At 49.4% G+C, this 15,090-nt stretch overlaps 1 protein-coding gene across 1 annotated transcript; it reads right to left on the bottom strand.

The window, feature by feature from the left end:
- Positions 1–531: 531 nt before the first annotated feature.
- On the bottom strand, positions 532–4,503 carry FABP1 (fatty acid binding protein 1). Its single transcript, XM_005229853.3, has 4 exons — positions 4,352–4,503; positions 3,144–3,316; positions 1,158–1,247; positions 532–648 (listed from the first exon to the last, which is right to left on the bottom strand). The coding sequence occupies exons 1-4, from the start codon at positions 4,416–4,418 to the stop codon at positions 598–600; spliced, it is 381 nt and encodes a 126-aa protein (XP_005229910.1). The 5' UTR covers positions 4,419–4,503; the 3' UTR covers positions 532–597.
- Positions 4,504–15,090: the final 10,587 nt, after the last annotated feature.

Genomic DNA, 15,090 nt, shown 5'->3' with positions numbered 1-15,090 from the left:
GCGAGATGGGGATGGGGTGGTCAGAGCCTGTAGGGCTGGATCCTGTTGAGGAGGTGTGAGGATGAAGGTGTTGGGACACCTGAACTGCCCCCATGCTGGTTGCTTCCCCAAAGCAGGTTTCTAGCCCGGATCACTGACATTTCCTTGAGCACACCTAAACCACCCCATCCTTTGTCCCTGCCAGTCACCTTGTTGTCACTTTGGCCATGTTTGCAAGAACAGAGAACAGAGCCCTTTCCCTGCCCAGTGCTCTTCCATTCACCCAGCCAGAGCAGCTGTGGGTGCACGACCCACTGGGACATCCCCAGCAGGATGCTGGCACCTGTCCCCAGGAAGGGGCTGGAACAGTGCTCGCCAGCATGGAGCACGTCTCAGAGGGTCACTCAACGGCTCTGAGCCTGTGCCCTAAGCCTGGCTCCAGCACAGCCTTGGATCAGCCTGTTGCCCAGTTTCTACCAGGGCTTCTGTGAGTTTTGGTGACTGGCGTCTCTTTATAGTAACAGTGAAGTGGTTGATGATAATGAAGAGGCCTTTAGTACAAATTTTACTTTAATGGACACATTTTACACAGTAAAATGATTAACATGCACAGGATTTCTAGATTCTTTTGCTGACTCTCTTGTAGGTGAGGTCTCCCATGCTCAGTGTCTGAAAAACAAATGGAGAGTGTTAGCTTTTCATGGTTTATAGCTCCAAACTCTCCTTGGAAAGGATCTGGTTTTGTAAAACAAAACAGGACTGGTCCCCAGTCTATCTCCTATAAACTGAATTATTAAAGCTTCATGAATACCCCAAAGCAGGTAGGGATAATCTGGCATCCCTCAACTCTGATCAGTTTGCTGCACCTCTCTTTTTTAAAAGTCCCAGGCCCAGACACATACCTATGCCTCTGGGTGGGTGAGAACATGCCCTCATTACAGGAAACTGATCAGAAATGCCTACTAGGGTCTTAAAGAGTACATTTTGTGTCGGACTGTAATGGAAAGCTGCCTTCAGTGACTGGCCAGTTTATCAACTTTGGCTGCAGTGCAAGCCTGTACTCATCTCCAGCACCTCCCTAAACTCCCCAGCATCTCTGAGGGCTTTCCAGGGCCAGATCCCTGAAGGCAGCTGTGTGCACCATCACCCTAACCGTTGCCCTTCTCTTCTACACTTACATTGGTGATGGTGTCTCCGTTGAGTTCGGTGACAGATTTCAGCCCTTTCAGGTTTGCGATCAGTTTATTACCCTCCATCTGAAAAGTAGCCTAGTAGGGAGGAGACAGACACATTCATGTTATTGCTGGAGACCATCTTACCCCCTGCATTTTGTCCCTCCCCTTCCGTACTGAGTTGTCACCACCCCCCTTGCAAGCTGTTTGGAGCAAGCTGCTCCCCTGGTGACTTTGGCTTTCCTGGGAGGAGGAGGAGAGAGTGTTGTGCTGGTGGTGACTATAACACAAGAAGGGTACGCATGTTTACTTTGGCCTTGATAGGAATGTGGGTTTGCCACCATACCTACCTCTTTCCCCTTCAAACTGAGACTCGCTCATGGCTGTCAGATGCCAGATCAGGGATCCTTGGCATCCCTTGGCATCACACAAATACCTGATTTTTGGGGCAGAAGAAGGAATGCTCTTTACACTGCCAGTGCTGCTGCCTCCGTGCAGCTCTGATGTTCTATGGGGCAGCTCATTGTGCAGCACTCAGACCAAGAGGAGCTGCATGTCTCCAGGGAGAGGACTGCAGAGCCACCGGAGCTGGGCCAGGGCATGCCCTGTTGTCTCCTCTCCACCACCCACTCACGGCACATTGCTGCAGCAAGCTCCTTTGGGGAGCTGATTGAAAGCATGGGGCTGGGGGAGGTTCAGTCCATGTGGGAAACTGCTTAAGGATCTTTCAGAAAGTCATGGCTGGAAAGATCTCAGAGGGACAGGCACATCTGCTGAGGCTCTGCCCTGCAGGAGCTGCACATCTAAAAAGGCTACAGAGAGCACCAGCACCCCCAGGGCAGCTATCACTGGTCATTGAAATTACTCAGATAAATAAGCCAGCAAAAAACATTTCTGTTTATCTGCCTGTTCAGCTGTAAGATGTGTTCATTTGGCCTTGAGTTGCTAATTTACAGAGGGTAAAACTCTTCTAATAGCCATTTCCCCCTAGTTTATGCACAATGGGCTTCAGTGATGCTGCAAAGTCTGATACAGCCAGTACAGCTCTCAAAGCCTGATTCAGTGGGTAATTTCTTTGGTGATCATCCCTCCTGCTTTCAAAACTCCCTGCAATATCATCTTCTCCTGAGGTAAAGGTGAGAAGCAATATTTGCCAGTGGCACTGTCTTGACGTTTTAGGAACCATTGGAAACTAACATCAAGGAACAGGAGCTGACCCAATTTCAAGGGTGATAAATCCTCTCCTTGCCAAATCATCTCACCCAGTGTAAACAGAAGCAATGCAAAAGGCTAGCAGACAAGCTAACAGCTGCCAGGACTTAAAAAGACAGATTGGTTGGTTTATGATTAATTGGCTGACTTTCCTGCACTACCTTTTAAGTCAACAAAATGAACGTGGGAGTATGTTTTGTGTTGCAACATGACAGAAAGTCAAGCCCTTTTTCACCTCAAATCTTTCAGACCTTTTGTTCTCAGAAAAATTTACCAAAACATCTCTATCTCCCTTTTCCAAATGGGCTATTAAAACACTGGCTTCCAGTGTTTTCCAAACTGGCTATTAAAATAGCTTTAGAAATGCAAGGCTTCATCTCTAGAAGTGCTGGTTGGGAAGCTTGTTTTGTAAAAGCAAATAGGGGAGGTGGGAATTTCAGAGTCTTGGGCTCTGAGTTGCTCAGGAAGGTGGCTCAGAAATGGACCAACACTTTCAGAAATGTGTCCCTAAGAGACTTGCTGGGGGCCTGCAGGGAGCAGGGCAGCAGGTGTCACATCTGCAGACTTGGTTTCAGCAGTTAGTCCCTTACCATCATATTAAATCATGCATGCAAACTGTGAGAGGTAGAACCAGGCAATTACCCAGATCTTTTCCCTGTGTCAGCTTTAGCACCCATGGTCTGGTCATTCCCTTTGCTTAAGTGTGGAGGAGATGGCTAGAAAGGAAATTTGAAGTCCCTGACCCCTGCAGCCCCAGCAAAGGAAGAGCTGATCTCTCACCTTGACTTTCTCTCCCGTCAGCATCTCTACCTCGCACTCCTCCCCAATGGTGAACTCGTTGTGCAGCACTTTGGAGCCAGTGGTCACAGTAATCTTGAACTTTTTTCCATCCTGCACGATTTCTGAGATGCTCTTGATGTCCTTGCCCTTCTGGATCTGTTCATCGGGAAGCCCTGCCCAGGAACAAGAGACGTTAGATGGACCTTGGAGACATTGGTGGGCAGATTGCTGCTGCTGAATGAACGTGGTGGCATTTGGTGACCCACGGCTGGGAAGATTTCTATTCCAGTGTGGAAGAACCTTGCAATGACGATGGTTCCCCAAGGGCCACATGGACCTGCATCTGCTGGGGATGAAGAATAACAAATGCTGTCATCCTGGGTTTTCCGTGGAACTAGACATCTCCCTTGTCTTGCTGACCTGGCTGGGAGCAGAACAGCTACCTCCCTAGCTAAGCAACAGATGGAAAGGAAAAATCCTGTTTTCCTTCCTTCACTGAGAGTCAAGCAGAGAAAATACAATAAATTGAGGCAGAATGAAGGAACCAAGTGTTTTTCTAATGAAATTTAGGTCCCTCAGAACCAGAAGACTAAAGTCTTCTCCCAAAGCCCAAAGCTGATCTGACAGGTAGAGTCTGCCCAGCACATAACTGTGCAGAAGTAGTGCAAAGCTTCCTGAATCCTTGCAGGAGCATGTTCCCTGGCACAGACACTGGTGGAAATCTAGCTAGCCACACTCATCATTAAGCATTTAAATAACCCAACTATTTTTCTGTTGAATGGTGGAATTCGGGTCTTTGCAGCATCGCCAAGCAGCAGCACAGTGGGCTGAGCAATGTCCTATTTGCCCTCAAATTTCACAGCCTGACGGAGCAGATCTGCAGTGGCCCTAAGCCACCAAGGTACCACTGGCTTGTCGTGTGTGTGCAGCACTTTGCCACCCTGGCCCATGTTTGCAGAGCCTGCTGGGACCATAAAATTTCACGCAGCATCTCTTGACCTCCAGCCCCCATCCAGAGAGAAGCTTTCTCTTCTATTTTGATATCACATCTCCACGTGCATACTGTTAAAAAAACCCAACAATTGCAAGATGACAGGCAGAAATAGGAAATCCAAGAGATACTGTCAATCTACATCATCAGTACATCAGCACAGTTAAGACACCCAAACACCAGTGCAAAGCAGGACAGAGCACATGCAGGCACTTACCAAGGGCTTTCATAAAAGGCTCAAAGTTTTCATGGGACTGGAGTTCATACTTTCCAGTGAAGTTCATGATGGAAAGGCTCTCTGTGCTCCCAACACAAGAGAAGGTGCCTTGCTGGTAAGCAGAGCTTGGTTTTATAAGGTCCTTTTGCCTTAAAAGTTGGTCAGAGGTAAGATGATGTAATTCTTTTATGGCCATGTTCAAACATTAACATAAAACTGGGCAATGGTCAGTGATAAACTGTACATTTTACAGACCTTGATTTACAACGTGGGGGTAGGAAAAACCCCATGAACCCACTTTATAGAAGTAGCAACGTGGCATCCATAAACAAATGATTAAAAAAGGAAATGTGCAAAGAGATTAATTATCAGAAGAATGAGCCGACCCATCTGATCAGCCTGCAGTCCAGAAGCACACATCTGGGAGAGGAGAAAGCAGTAAAAGATTCTGGTGTCTCCTGGAGCTAACACCAGTGGGGTTTCTACTTACTGATGTGTGAATGCTGGGTCTTTAGCACTGGCATGAAGAGTAGTGGCTGCATGCTGGCAGGGACTAACCTGCTCACTCCTTCAGATGCCTCACAGTCCTCTGTGAAGGTGGGTTTGGGTGTGACAGAGATGTAGCAGTAGTGACAAGATCATCACTGCCCCCTAAGGAAAAAACACAACTCAAAATCAAATCCTGGACTTGACCTGGCCCATCCTGAAGACTGCAGTTTAATTCAGACTCCATCACTATGGCCTTGCCTCCAAGAAACGGGATTCGTGTGGATAGATGGACTGGTGCCATTAGGGATCTCCCAAGGCTATTGCCAGGAGCCACCATTAAAACCCCCTTTCCTTTCCTTTCCCCAGAAAAGCCACAGTCACTCGTGTACCGAAGGAGCATTCTGTCCCTCGGAGCTGTGTTTCTCCCAAATGCCACCCCAGCCGTAGGGCCAGCGGCAGCCTCCGAGCTCAGCCCAACTCCCCCCTCCAAAACAGGACTCAGGGCTGGGCTCCTCTCCCGGTGCAGTCCCTTGGCTGTGCATCCCATGTTGCTGCACTGCGTCTGAACACCCACATCCTCTGGATCTGGACTCCCAGGCTCAGCTCCCATCTCATCCTCTGCCAGTGTGAACTCCTCCTCCTCCAGTCACCAGCTCAGGGATTTTTCCCCTTTTCACTCACATGCCTTCTCCTTTTTGCAGTTCTTCCATTCTGCCTTCCTATAGCATCTTTGGCCTTTTTAAAAGTGAAATCATGGATAAGCGTGAAAAAAACCTGCCTCCTTCCAGTCTGGAGATTGCTGTCTGAGCCCTCTGCAGCTGCCTGTCCAGCTGCTGCCAGCTCAGCTGGGGCTGCCACCCACCTGCAATGCAGTGGTGCAGTGACACTGCCTGCACTGCATCCAGCTTCACTTTCTGGTTAATTAGTATAGGCAGCATCTGCCTGGTGAGGCAGGAGAGAGAAAACCTCTGCTAGTGGTGTGAGCAGTGGGTGAGGTTGGCTGGGGGGTGCGTCTGTAGGGGACATCACCCCTCTGCACCACGGAGGGGCCAGGCAGGTTCAGAGCACTCATGGGGGCAGGGCGGGGGTTGGTTCAGCAATTTCTCCAAACAGCTTTTCAGCCTTTTTCCCTTTTATCCCCCGCTTCCCAGCAGGGATGATGTCACTTTAGGAACTGCATTTTGGTTTTTCCCCTGCCCTTGGGTGAATATCCCAGGGTCACGCAGGGCTGCATTACAACATGTCCCTTTTCAGTGTCTTCTTCATGGGGATGGTGGTGACTGACCTCTGGCTGGGTCCTGGCAGCAGCCAGAGCTGGCAGCTCCCTGCGTCCCACCAGGTCATGGCCTCTGGCCGTGGGCCACCTGGAAGTACCTGTGTGTCTCCCATGCATTCGTGCCCTTGGACCTCTGGCTGCTCCTCCAGGCAATTCGGGTCCCCTCTCTTTGCATGATGGGGAGATTCAGACTTGAAAGAACACCTGAATATTTCTCTATGTATATCTGACTCATTCCAGAGCCCAGAGCTTCCGATGCACTGTGGGGTGATCACCATGGGAAAGCCCCAGCTCTGCACAGCTCACCATCATCCACTAGAGCAGCCTGGAATTGTTTTTCATTCATTTTACAGTGAGATGCACTCCTAGAGCAGCCATGCCTGACCACATCGCACTGCCGGGGAGGATGCCCCGTTGTCACCCAGTTCCATGTGCAGGCTAGGGAGAAGGGGTAGCCCCTAAGTCATAGGGAGAGACCTGTCTCAGGTAACCTCAGCCACGTCCAGTGCAATGAATACCTCTGAGCTGATGTCTAGATAAATCGAAAAATCGGAGAAACACATCATGAGTAGTGTCCCAGGGCTGCCTACCCACCCCTGGCCTCTCCAAAACAAGCTTTCATGTCCAGGGCATTTGTAAATGTTTCATGTTATCCAAGATGAATTCAATTTTAGGTGCTTGAAGGAGTACCTTGTTTTCCTTGGCCTCCGAGGAAGCCTGACATCTCCATCACCACAGACTTCCCAGGCCCATCATCTCCCTGGGAGACCCATGCCAGCTTGAAGGGGGATACAGCCACCAAGCTAATGAGACCTGAGCCTAAAACAGGATTTGGAAAAGCCCACCAGGTTTTATCCCACAAACTTCTAAATGGTTAGCATGCCTAACCTGGGCAGCTAAACCACTTAGAAAACCACTAGAAATTGGGTGAGAACTCCCCCTGGGCAGGCCAGGCTCCTAAGGTCTGGATGTCACCCATCAAATATTAAAAAGGGAATATAATTGTTCAGGACTTCCTTGGTAATTGGGCAGAAATTGCTTGACTAGCTGGCAGAAATGGACAATTCATGAGAGAATTCACCCCATTTGGGACCCAAGTTGTTCTCTGCAGGTATCCTCTCCTCTTCTACTTAGTGTGGATAGATATAACAGCTTTGGTGAGTTGGATAAACGTGGACAATGAATCACTGCTTGCAAGCTTGGAAATGCAACCAACTGTTTTTTTAATCAATGATCAAAAAGAAAACCTCTTTGTTTTGTCTGCAAGTCTCTGTTGGACTTGAGTTCTTTTATTTCCCCCAGCAAAGAAATACAGAAGTTCTTATAAAAAAAGAAGAAACTCTTACTGAATGAAATTTGGCCAAGGTAATTATTATCTAGCCAGGTCTGCTGAGCAAACGGCAGGTGAGATAAATTTAATCTCAATAGCAAAGTTCAGAATACTTGAACATCTCCCCACCAGAATAGAGGATCTTTTAAAACACAACATCACTTTAACTTTCCAGGGCCAAGAAAATGCACCTGATTTACATGAACACAAGACAGAGTCAGTTGACCATTTAATTAAAATTAAATCCATACCCTAAAACCTGGACCTGTTTTGCAGAGAGAGGAAAGGCATGCATCATTTTCAAAAACTACTGAGAAAGCTACCTCTTGAGGGAAGCCAGCAAGTACTTTAAGTAGCTTTGGAAATAAAGCGTAGGACATTAGAAGCTTGTCAGAAAAAAGGACACAAGTGTCTCATTTCTGCTTTTTGCACCTGAATCAAAGACACGGGCATGCAAAACTTTTCAGCTTCCTCCTAGCCATGGAGGTATCCCAATGCTCTGTGTCCCAAGGTGATGAATCAGAGAAAAGCCGGTTGGGAGCGACCTCTGAAGGTCTCTGCTCAAAGCAAAAACATCACCACCACTGGATCAGCTCAGCCATAGCTTTGGCCAAATCTCAAAAACCACCTCCTCTGCCTCTCTGGGTACCCATCCTGGGGCTGCACCACTCACCTCTTGAAGAAGAGGTGCTCAGCCCAAACCTCATGTTATAACATCCGTCATAATCAAGAATAGTTTGGCCCCATCATCTCTGTAGCTGCCTGTGGGGCAGTTGCAGGCTGTTCTCACCTTCCCTCAACCCCTCCCTGGGATTCCCAGTCCTGGCTCCCACTTCCACTCAGTGTCTGCCAGGGCACTGGGGAACCACCCTCCTATGTGCACTGCCTCATGGCAATTTGGACGTTATGGTGGGGAATGGGATTTTGAGTCTCAGGGCTCCTGAAACTAAAACTGTTATTGAAGTTCTGAACTAGGAAAATGACTTTACAGCTGGAGCACCGTGTGGGGAGAGGCATTTTGCTGTGAAGGTCTGGGAATGTCTGCATGCATTTTGCCTCTATCTCCTCTCTCGTTTTTCTTATCTATCCCACCAGTGATTCCCTAGACTCCGTGAAGCTGTGGTTTCACCTCAGTGCTTTGGGAAGCTGGGACTGGGCTGTACGCTAGGATTCTTTTAGCTCAAATGTGGAAGGCTACAAGCCGGGCTTTTGATGATTCAGTTATGGATTTCTCTAGTGCAAATCCGGCCATTTTTTTAAGACCTTGGTCACAACGTTGCTAATCAGAGATCCCCAGGTGGGCTTCCCTCTGCCTCAACCTGTGTTGCTTGGGTCACCCGTATTTCTGCTGTGTTTGTACTTGGGAACTTGGTCTGCTGTCCAGGCTTCACATCTTTGGTCTGATTATTTTTAACCTCCAGGAACAAAGTTTTTTTCAGCAGGCCACATGGCTGCATTGCTGCAGAAGGTTGGATGGGATGGGAAAAGATGCTGCTGCTGCCATGAACTGTCTGTTCCTCTTGGTTTCCACCAAGTTTTCATTGTGCTGCATTACCAAGATAGAAATGAGATGAAATAAAGCACCTTTCCCAAAATTTTCTTTTTAAAATGGCCGTGGCAGTCTCCTGGAGGCTGGCTCCCTCCAAGCTGTAACTTCCAAGCTGTAGACATGCAAGCGCCAGTTCATATTGATTTAGATTAGATGTGCCATTATCAGAGCCTTGATAAAACTGTTGAAAACGGCGGCTTTACCAGAGCACTGCTGCTCAATAAAGGCTTTCATTAATGCCAAAATTCAGTGATGGGCAGCCCTCAGTCCTTGTTGTTGTATTACAAAGGTCCCAAAGGGAGCAAAGGCTCAGTATTGCTTCTCCAAGGGCAAGGCAGCGGTTGCACTGATAGTATGAGACCTATCGCTGACTTAGCTTTGATTGCCAACAATCACCTGGGGAGCAAAGCTTACAGAAGAGCTGGCCTTTGCTGTTGGGGGTCTTGCTTTATAGCAGGAATAAAGCTGCTGGCTGTGCCACTTGCCTTATCTCAAACATTGCAGTGCTGTTGCCTCTCTCCCGGCACATGGACCCCTGCTCATGTCCTCGGAGGACATGTATTGTCCTTGCAGTTTGGCCTTTGGTGGGATGAGGCTGCCCTCCATCCCACCACCCAGCTGATGGAGTCAGGGGACAAGGACTGAAAATGGTTCTCTGCTTATGGAGCTAGTTTGTGCTGGGGCAGGGAAAGAAAATGCTGGGAAAGAAATGGAGCTGTTAGCAGTTAACATTCTTGAGTGAGGAGGGTCTGGAAGAGTCCCCCAGAGTACAGCCAGTGAACATTTAACCAATGCAAATGTGCTTCATCCCACAGTGTCTGCAGTGCAGATGTCTCCATCTGATCTAGATACATGAAAAGCCCCCGAAACACAGTGAGGATAAATAAACCTTTGCCTGACCAAGTGGAGACTTGCATGTTGGGATGCAAAGAACAGCAGCCTCCAAGCGCCTGCTGGTGGTCAGATGAATTCCAGTCCTGGAGGGACACCTGGCTGTTGCTGTGGGACTGCGCTCACCTCTCCAGCTGGCTTGTGCTGGCCTCGATCCTGACTTATGAAGCATAGCAGCTCACTTAATGACTGCTCACAGTGGGTTGCAGCTAATTAGTCAAGGAGAGCTTCTCAGGCCCATATAGGCACGAGGAGGAGCCTGTGCACCTGCGTGCCCTACTGTTTGCACGAGCCCCAGTGTGAAACTCATCTCACCACCACACACATGCACTGTATGAATGTCCTGTTCCCTGAAATGGCTTTTCATAAATGTAATATCACCATCAAAGCAATGGACTTGGTGTCCCACACCCATGATATCTAGTGGAGCCTCAAACTCCAGGGTAATTGTCACCCTGGTATCTTAACTGCTCCAGAGTGCATGTGCAGATGTGCTGTGTGGAAGAACACTGTTCCCGCCTCTTTCTGAGCCAAATATATAACCACAGTTTATATTTAAAATAAAGGAAAGTCCAAAAAACCCCTCCCCAAGACCTTCCCTAGCAGATGGTGCTCCTTGGCTGGGGAAAGCGATGACACAAGAGCGATGCACCACCCAGAGGCTCAGTGCTGAGGCAGGACACTGCCACGAGGAGGGCAGAGAGGCTGCATGAAAGCATCTGAGTTTTCATCAGGTTCACAGCCAGGGAGATGCTCCGTGGGAAACAGCCATGGTGCCAGCAAGGCCAGAGCTGTGGGCAAAGTCCATGATTGCCGCTGTGCATGTCCTGCTTGGTGCTGCTCCCGTGTTTGCTAGAGTCAAAGCACCTCCCTGAGCAGGATACCCAGTATCCGAGTTTTGCACATAATAGAGCACACAGAGGCTGACTGACCTTCCCAAAGTCACCTGGAGAAGCTGATAAAGCAAACATGGTGTAACTGCTCAGCCTCCACAGCATCCTCCTTGCTGAGTCCCTAGTGGGTGCTCATAGAGCCCATGTCCTATGGGACTGCAGTTTTTGAGATGGAATTTGGTTGTGCGGTTTAATGTAAACCTTGGCATAGTAGGACCAGATTGCACAATCTTCTCCAAGTAACAGCATTTTCAACATCCCACAGCGGAAGCCAGAGCTGCCCAATCCCATCCTCATGCTCCCTTTCTGCTTTGTCTTTACGAGTGGGTCCTGCACTTTGGTCTACAAGACCCAAACCACAACACGAGTGTCCTTGAGCTTGTTGTGAAACACCTCGTGGTGAGGAAAGAGTGTGTCACCCAGCCGTGGGGAAAGGGCTGATGTGCTGGCAGCTCCTTGCCCTGCAAAATCACCAGAGGTGGAGGTGGAAAAGCGTGTGTGGAGGTGACAAGAGGTGCTGTCCCATGTGGAAATCCTATCTCATGTCAACTGAGATACTGGCAATTTGTATCAGGTTTAGAAAGCCGGAAAAAGAGCCACATTTGCTGTAACAAAGGGGCATCTTCATGCCCTTCCATTTCCAGTTGTACATTTCTGCCTTTTATCTCCTTGACATGAGGCTCAAACAAATCATTCTGGGTGCATGTTTGCTGGTGCAGCTGCAGTCACTCTGCAGGCTTCCCTAACTCCCTTCCTGCTATAGATCTCTGAACCTCACCAACATGTGGGTCTGCCTATGAGAAGGCAGAACCAAAATAGTTTGATTTCTGGCCAAAACCTTCCAGTTTTTACCTGGAATGTCCCTCTTTGCGAAAGTTCATACCTCTGTGTGTGAGAGGGCACGGCACACATAACTTCTTCACCACCTCCCAGTGACAAGCTTGGTTTTTTTCAGCCCACATAACACACTTCCCACTGGGGTGGACTGTGTATGGGGTAGTAAATGGCACCGCAACCCCCACGACATCGTCATCACCAGCTTATTGACCTTCCTGGTGTTGCTTGGGTCACTTCTAGGTCTGAAAGCTTTTGTTTCTGTATGGTTTTCAGACACCAGGCAGCTTGTGGGCAGAGACTGGGAGATATGGGGAGATTTTTGTGCTGCTCAGGCTTATGTGATGCTTTTTCATTAAATTTGGCATGTTCTGGTCCTGGCTGCGAGCTGGGGTCTTTCCCCTTTTCTGAGGGGACCCCCGAAGGGGAAAAGATCCTGCTGGAAAGAGGGGGGGGAACCCCAGGACGGATCTCTGGGAGAAGAGGGGTGCCCACGAAGAACACCCTTCCCACCCCGACGGAACCGGCAGCGCCTCAGCCTCCTGCCGCAGCGCATCGCCCGTGCCTCCTCTTCCTCGGATGCCAGCCCGGCCCTTCGCGGGGGCGTTCGCTGGCCGTTGCCGGGGGTGCCGGTGGGCTGGGCTGCCGGTGGGCTGGCTGGGCGCTGTGGCCCGGAAGGGGGAGGGGGGCGGGGGGGGGCGGGGGGGGGGGCGGGGGGAGGCGGGCCCCCCGGGACGCGGGGCGCTGCCGCCACCTAGTGCCAGCGGGGCGGGCCGGCCCCGCGCTGCCCCCGGCCGGGACACGGACCCGCGGCCTTGCTCTCCTGGGGACACACAGCGCGCTGCTGCAGAAGGTGGGAAACTGCTCAGCGAACGCGGAGCTGGGAGCGTGGCAGGGATCCTTCAAATGCTGACGCTTTTATTTTTTATTTTTTTTTCCGGAAAATTTGGAAATTTTCGGGGGACTTGCGCAGGAAAAAAAATTGGCTTGTCACTGCTGTATGTGCCCTTCTGCTTTCTCGGTCCTCGCCACGCTTTGGGATGTGTTTGGTAGGTGGAAAGGCTGAGGAACTTCCATCTGGAGGGATGCACAAAAAAAAAAAAAGTTGGAAAAGTTTGACAGCAGCCTTAGCTGGGGTTTGCAAATACAGCTGATTTCTGCCATGTGAGTTCAAAGAGCACAAACTGCTCAGGAACAGACAAGGTCCAAAGAGGAAGTGCAAATCCCAACAGGAATAGAGAGGCACTGAGTAAGACCAAATTAATTAAAGGCTGTTACATTTTCCAGCTCTTGATGTGTTGCTGCAGTGGGTGAGCCCCAACAGGCTGGCGTGCAGCAGCACGGGCACTTTCTTCCCCTCCTTTCTCTTAAAATTCAAAACAATATTAAAGAAATGGTGCTGAGCTTGAATGCATGGAAATTGCAGGGCCAAGCATGGGAAAAGCCCCCTCAGAAAATGGCACAGTCATCCCGGTGCATGTCCCAGGTGCTTCCCCAGCGTTCTGTGCTCACCTGTGGCTACCACATAAGCAGTCCCTGCCACAGCATTAACGGATGACTTCGTTAGGCAGGACTATCAGTGCTGATAGGCCCAGGGCACAGGTAAAGCTGTGGTGATAGCCCTACTGCTATTTCTCTCTGTGAATGTAGAGCAGGAGGTATCCTAGTATAACCTATTTTTTTTTGCGGAGGTCCTGCATGCTCCCCGGAGGGGTGTAATGCTAAAGGGATCATCGATCTCATTGTAAGCTCTTCACTTGGGAAAAAGAAAAATAAATAGGTGAATCAGTGAAGTTATCTCACACAGCTAATGCATGCACTAAAAGAATTATGCGTATGGTAAGCAAATGCCCAGAGACATAAAGTCCCATGGTGGTGGGAGTAGGTGAGGTCCCTTCGGGATGTGCTGGGTGACCCTTGTAAGGACAAACAGATGCACGTTGGTGATACTAAATTATTACGCTGGTAATAAAAACTATCAGCTTGTCCAACTTTTCCTGTGGGTTTGATCCTTTCCTCCTTCTAGCCTAAATTTGAACTAGGCTCAAAGTGTGCTCTGCCTCTGCGTGGGCAGAGACTGCTGCAAGGAAGGAAAATCCTGGATTCACCTCAGCACACTGTCATGGGAGAGGTTAAAGTAGAAAAGCCAGATCACGTATCCTGCAGCTTTTAGCATGTTCTTTATTTCTAGTTTTTCACTGTTTTGTCTAGAGAAGCTACTTGAAGGTTTTTGTGCCAGCTACCACTGGAGCGTGATGGGGAGCTAAGGCTCCATTTCGGGGACAATAGCCACTTGCCTCAGCTGGCCAGGTGACCCTGGAGGCTTTTGGCGACTTCAGGAATGGTCCTGGGGAGGTTTCACCACCAGTTTAAACCTGAGCCTTCCCTGAAGAGCAATATCCAGCACTGCTGCCTGTTTTTTCTAGTGCCTTGTGAAAGGACCTGGATGCAAATCTGGGAGCGGGACGGACCCCGATTACAGGGTCAGCGCCCCACTACATGCCAATGTGCTGTGAAGAGCTGGTGGCTGCACGTACAGGGACAGCCCTGGGGTCACAGCAGGTTTGGGTGGCTCAGGCTTCATCTTTGCAATGTAATCAGACATGTTGAACCCAGTGATTTCCCTACAGTGGGGAGATGCAGGCTGGTTAGGTGATATAATTTATATAATTACAGATAAGTAGCTCCCTTTCTAGCTAATTTCCTAGAGGTCATCAGAAAACGGAGACTATTAACAGTGCTCTGGCCCACTGAGTAAGCTCAGAAATATTTAAAAGCTGCTGTTTTCTTCCTGCTCTGCTACAGCTGTCCTGTTTGGCCTTGAGCAACACCATCACGGGCAACTTTGCCCAAAGCCTGAAATTTAGCTCCTGCCTCCAACTGAGGGGCTTGCAGAAACAGTCATTTTTGGATGCTGGGTGCAGAAAAGCCTGTTGCCACATTGGTGCTCAGGGCAAGACTGAACCACTCTCTACCAGAGCCTTTTCTCATGGCTCCAGTTACTCACCAGAGTTAGAGGCAATGCATGTTCAGTCAGACTCTGATGCTTTGGCAGTTGATGTGTCCCTTAGTGCAGACGTGGGCTTCCTGACTCATGGCTGGCTGTTATCAGCCATCCTTTGTACCTCTGCACCTTGCCTCCCTGGGCTGAAGTCCCTGCATGCACTCCAGCAGCACATGCTGTGCTGCACCATGGGTCTGCACAGCCACCAGTCCTGTGCTGACCTTGCCCTTCAAAAAACACTTCTTATTTATTATAGTAAAAAGTAAGAAAAGGGATGCATGTGACCTTTCCCTGCAAAGGAGAACTGAGTTTTTTTGCACAGCTCTGCAAACGTCCCCTCTCCCTCCTGTGCCTCAGTTTCCCCATCGGTGGGACAGGGCTGTTATGATGTCTCAGCCTCGTAGGCTGAACACTTGGCTTTGCACAGCTGAATTACAGACTGATTTTGCTTGAAAGGGATGTCTGAAGGTTTC

This window comes from Falco peregrinus, chromosome 2 (assembly GCF_023634155.1).
Source record: "Falco peregrinus isolate bFalPer1 chromosome 2, bFalPer1.pri, whole genome shotgun sequence".
NCBI classification, from domain to species: domain Eukaryota; kingdom Metazoa; phylum Chordata; class Aves; order Falconiformes; family Falconidae; genus Falco; species Falco peregrinus.
This window is presented reverse-complemented; position numbering and strand designations above follow the sequence as displayed.

What these genes read in the sequence shown, in the direction of transcription:
- FABP1 (XM_005229853.3), bottom strand. Translation starts at nt 4,418, where the DNA reads ATGAACTTCACTGGAAAGTATGAACTCCAGTCCCATGAAAACTTTGAG. An exon ending in TGACGGGAGAGAAAGTCAAG is followed by an intron (nt 1,248 to 3,143) that starts GTGAGAGATCAG and finishes CCTCCCTACTAG; the next exon opens with GCTACTTTTCAGATGGAGGG. An exon ending in ACGGAGACACCATCACCAAT is followed by an intron (nt 649 to 1,157) that starts GTAAGTGTAGAA and finishes TTTGTTTTTCAG; the next exon opens with ACACTGAGCATGGGAGACCT.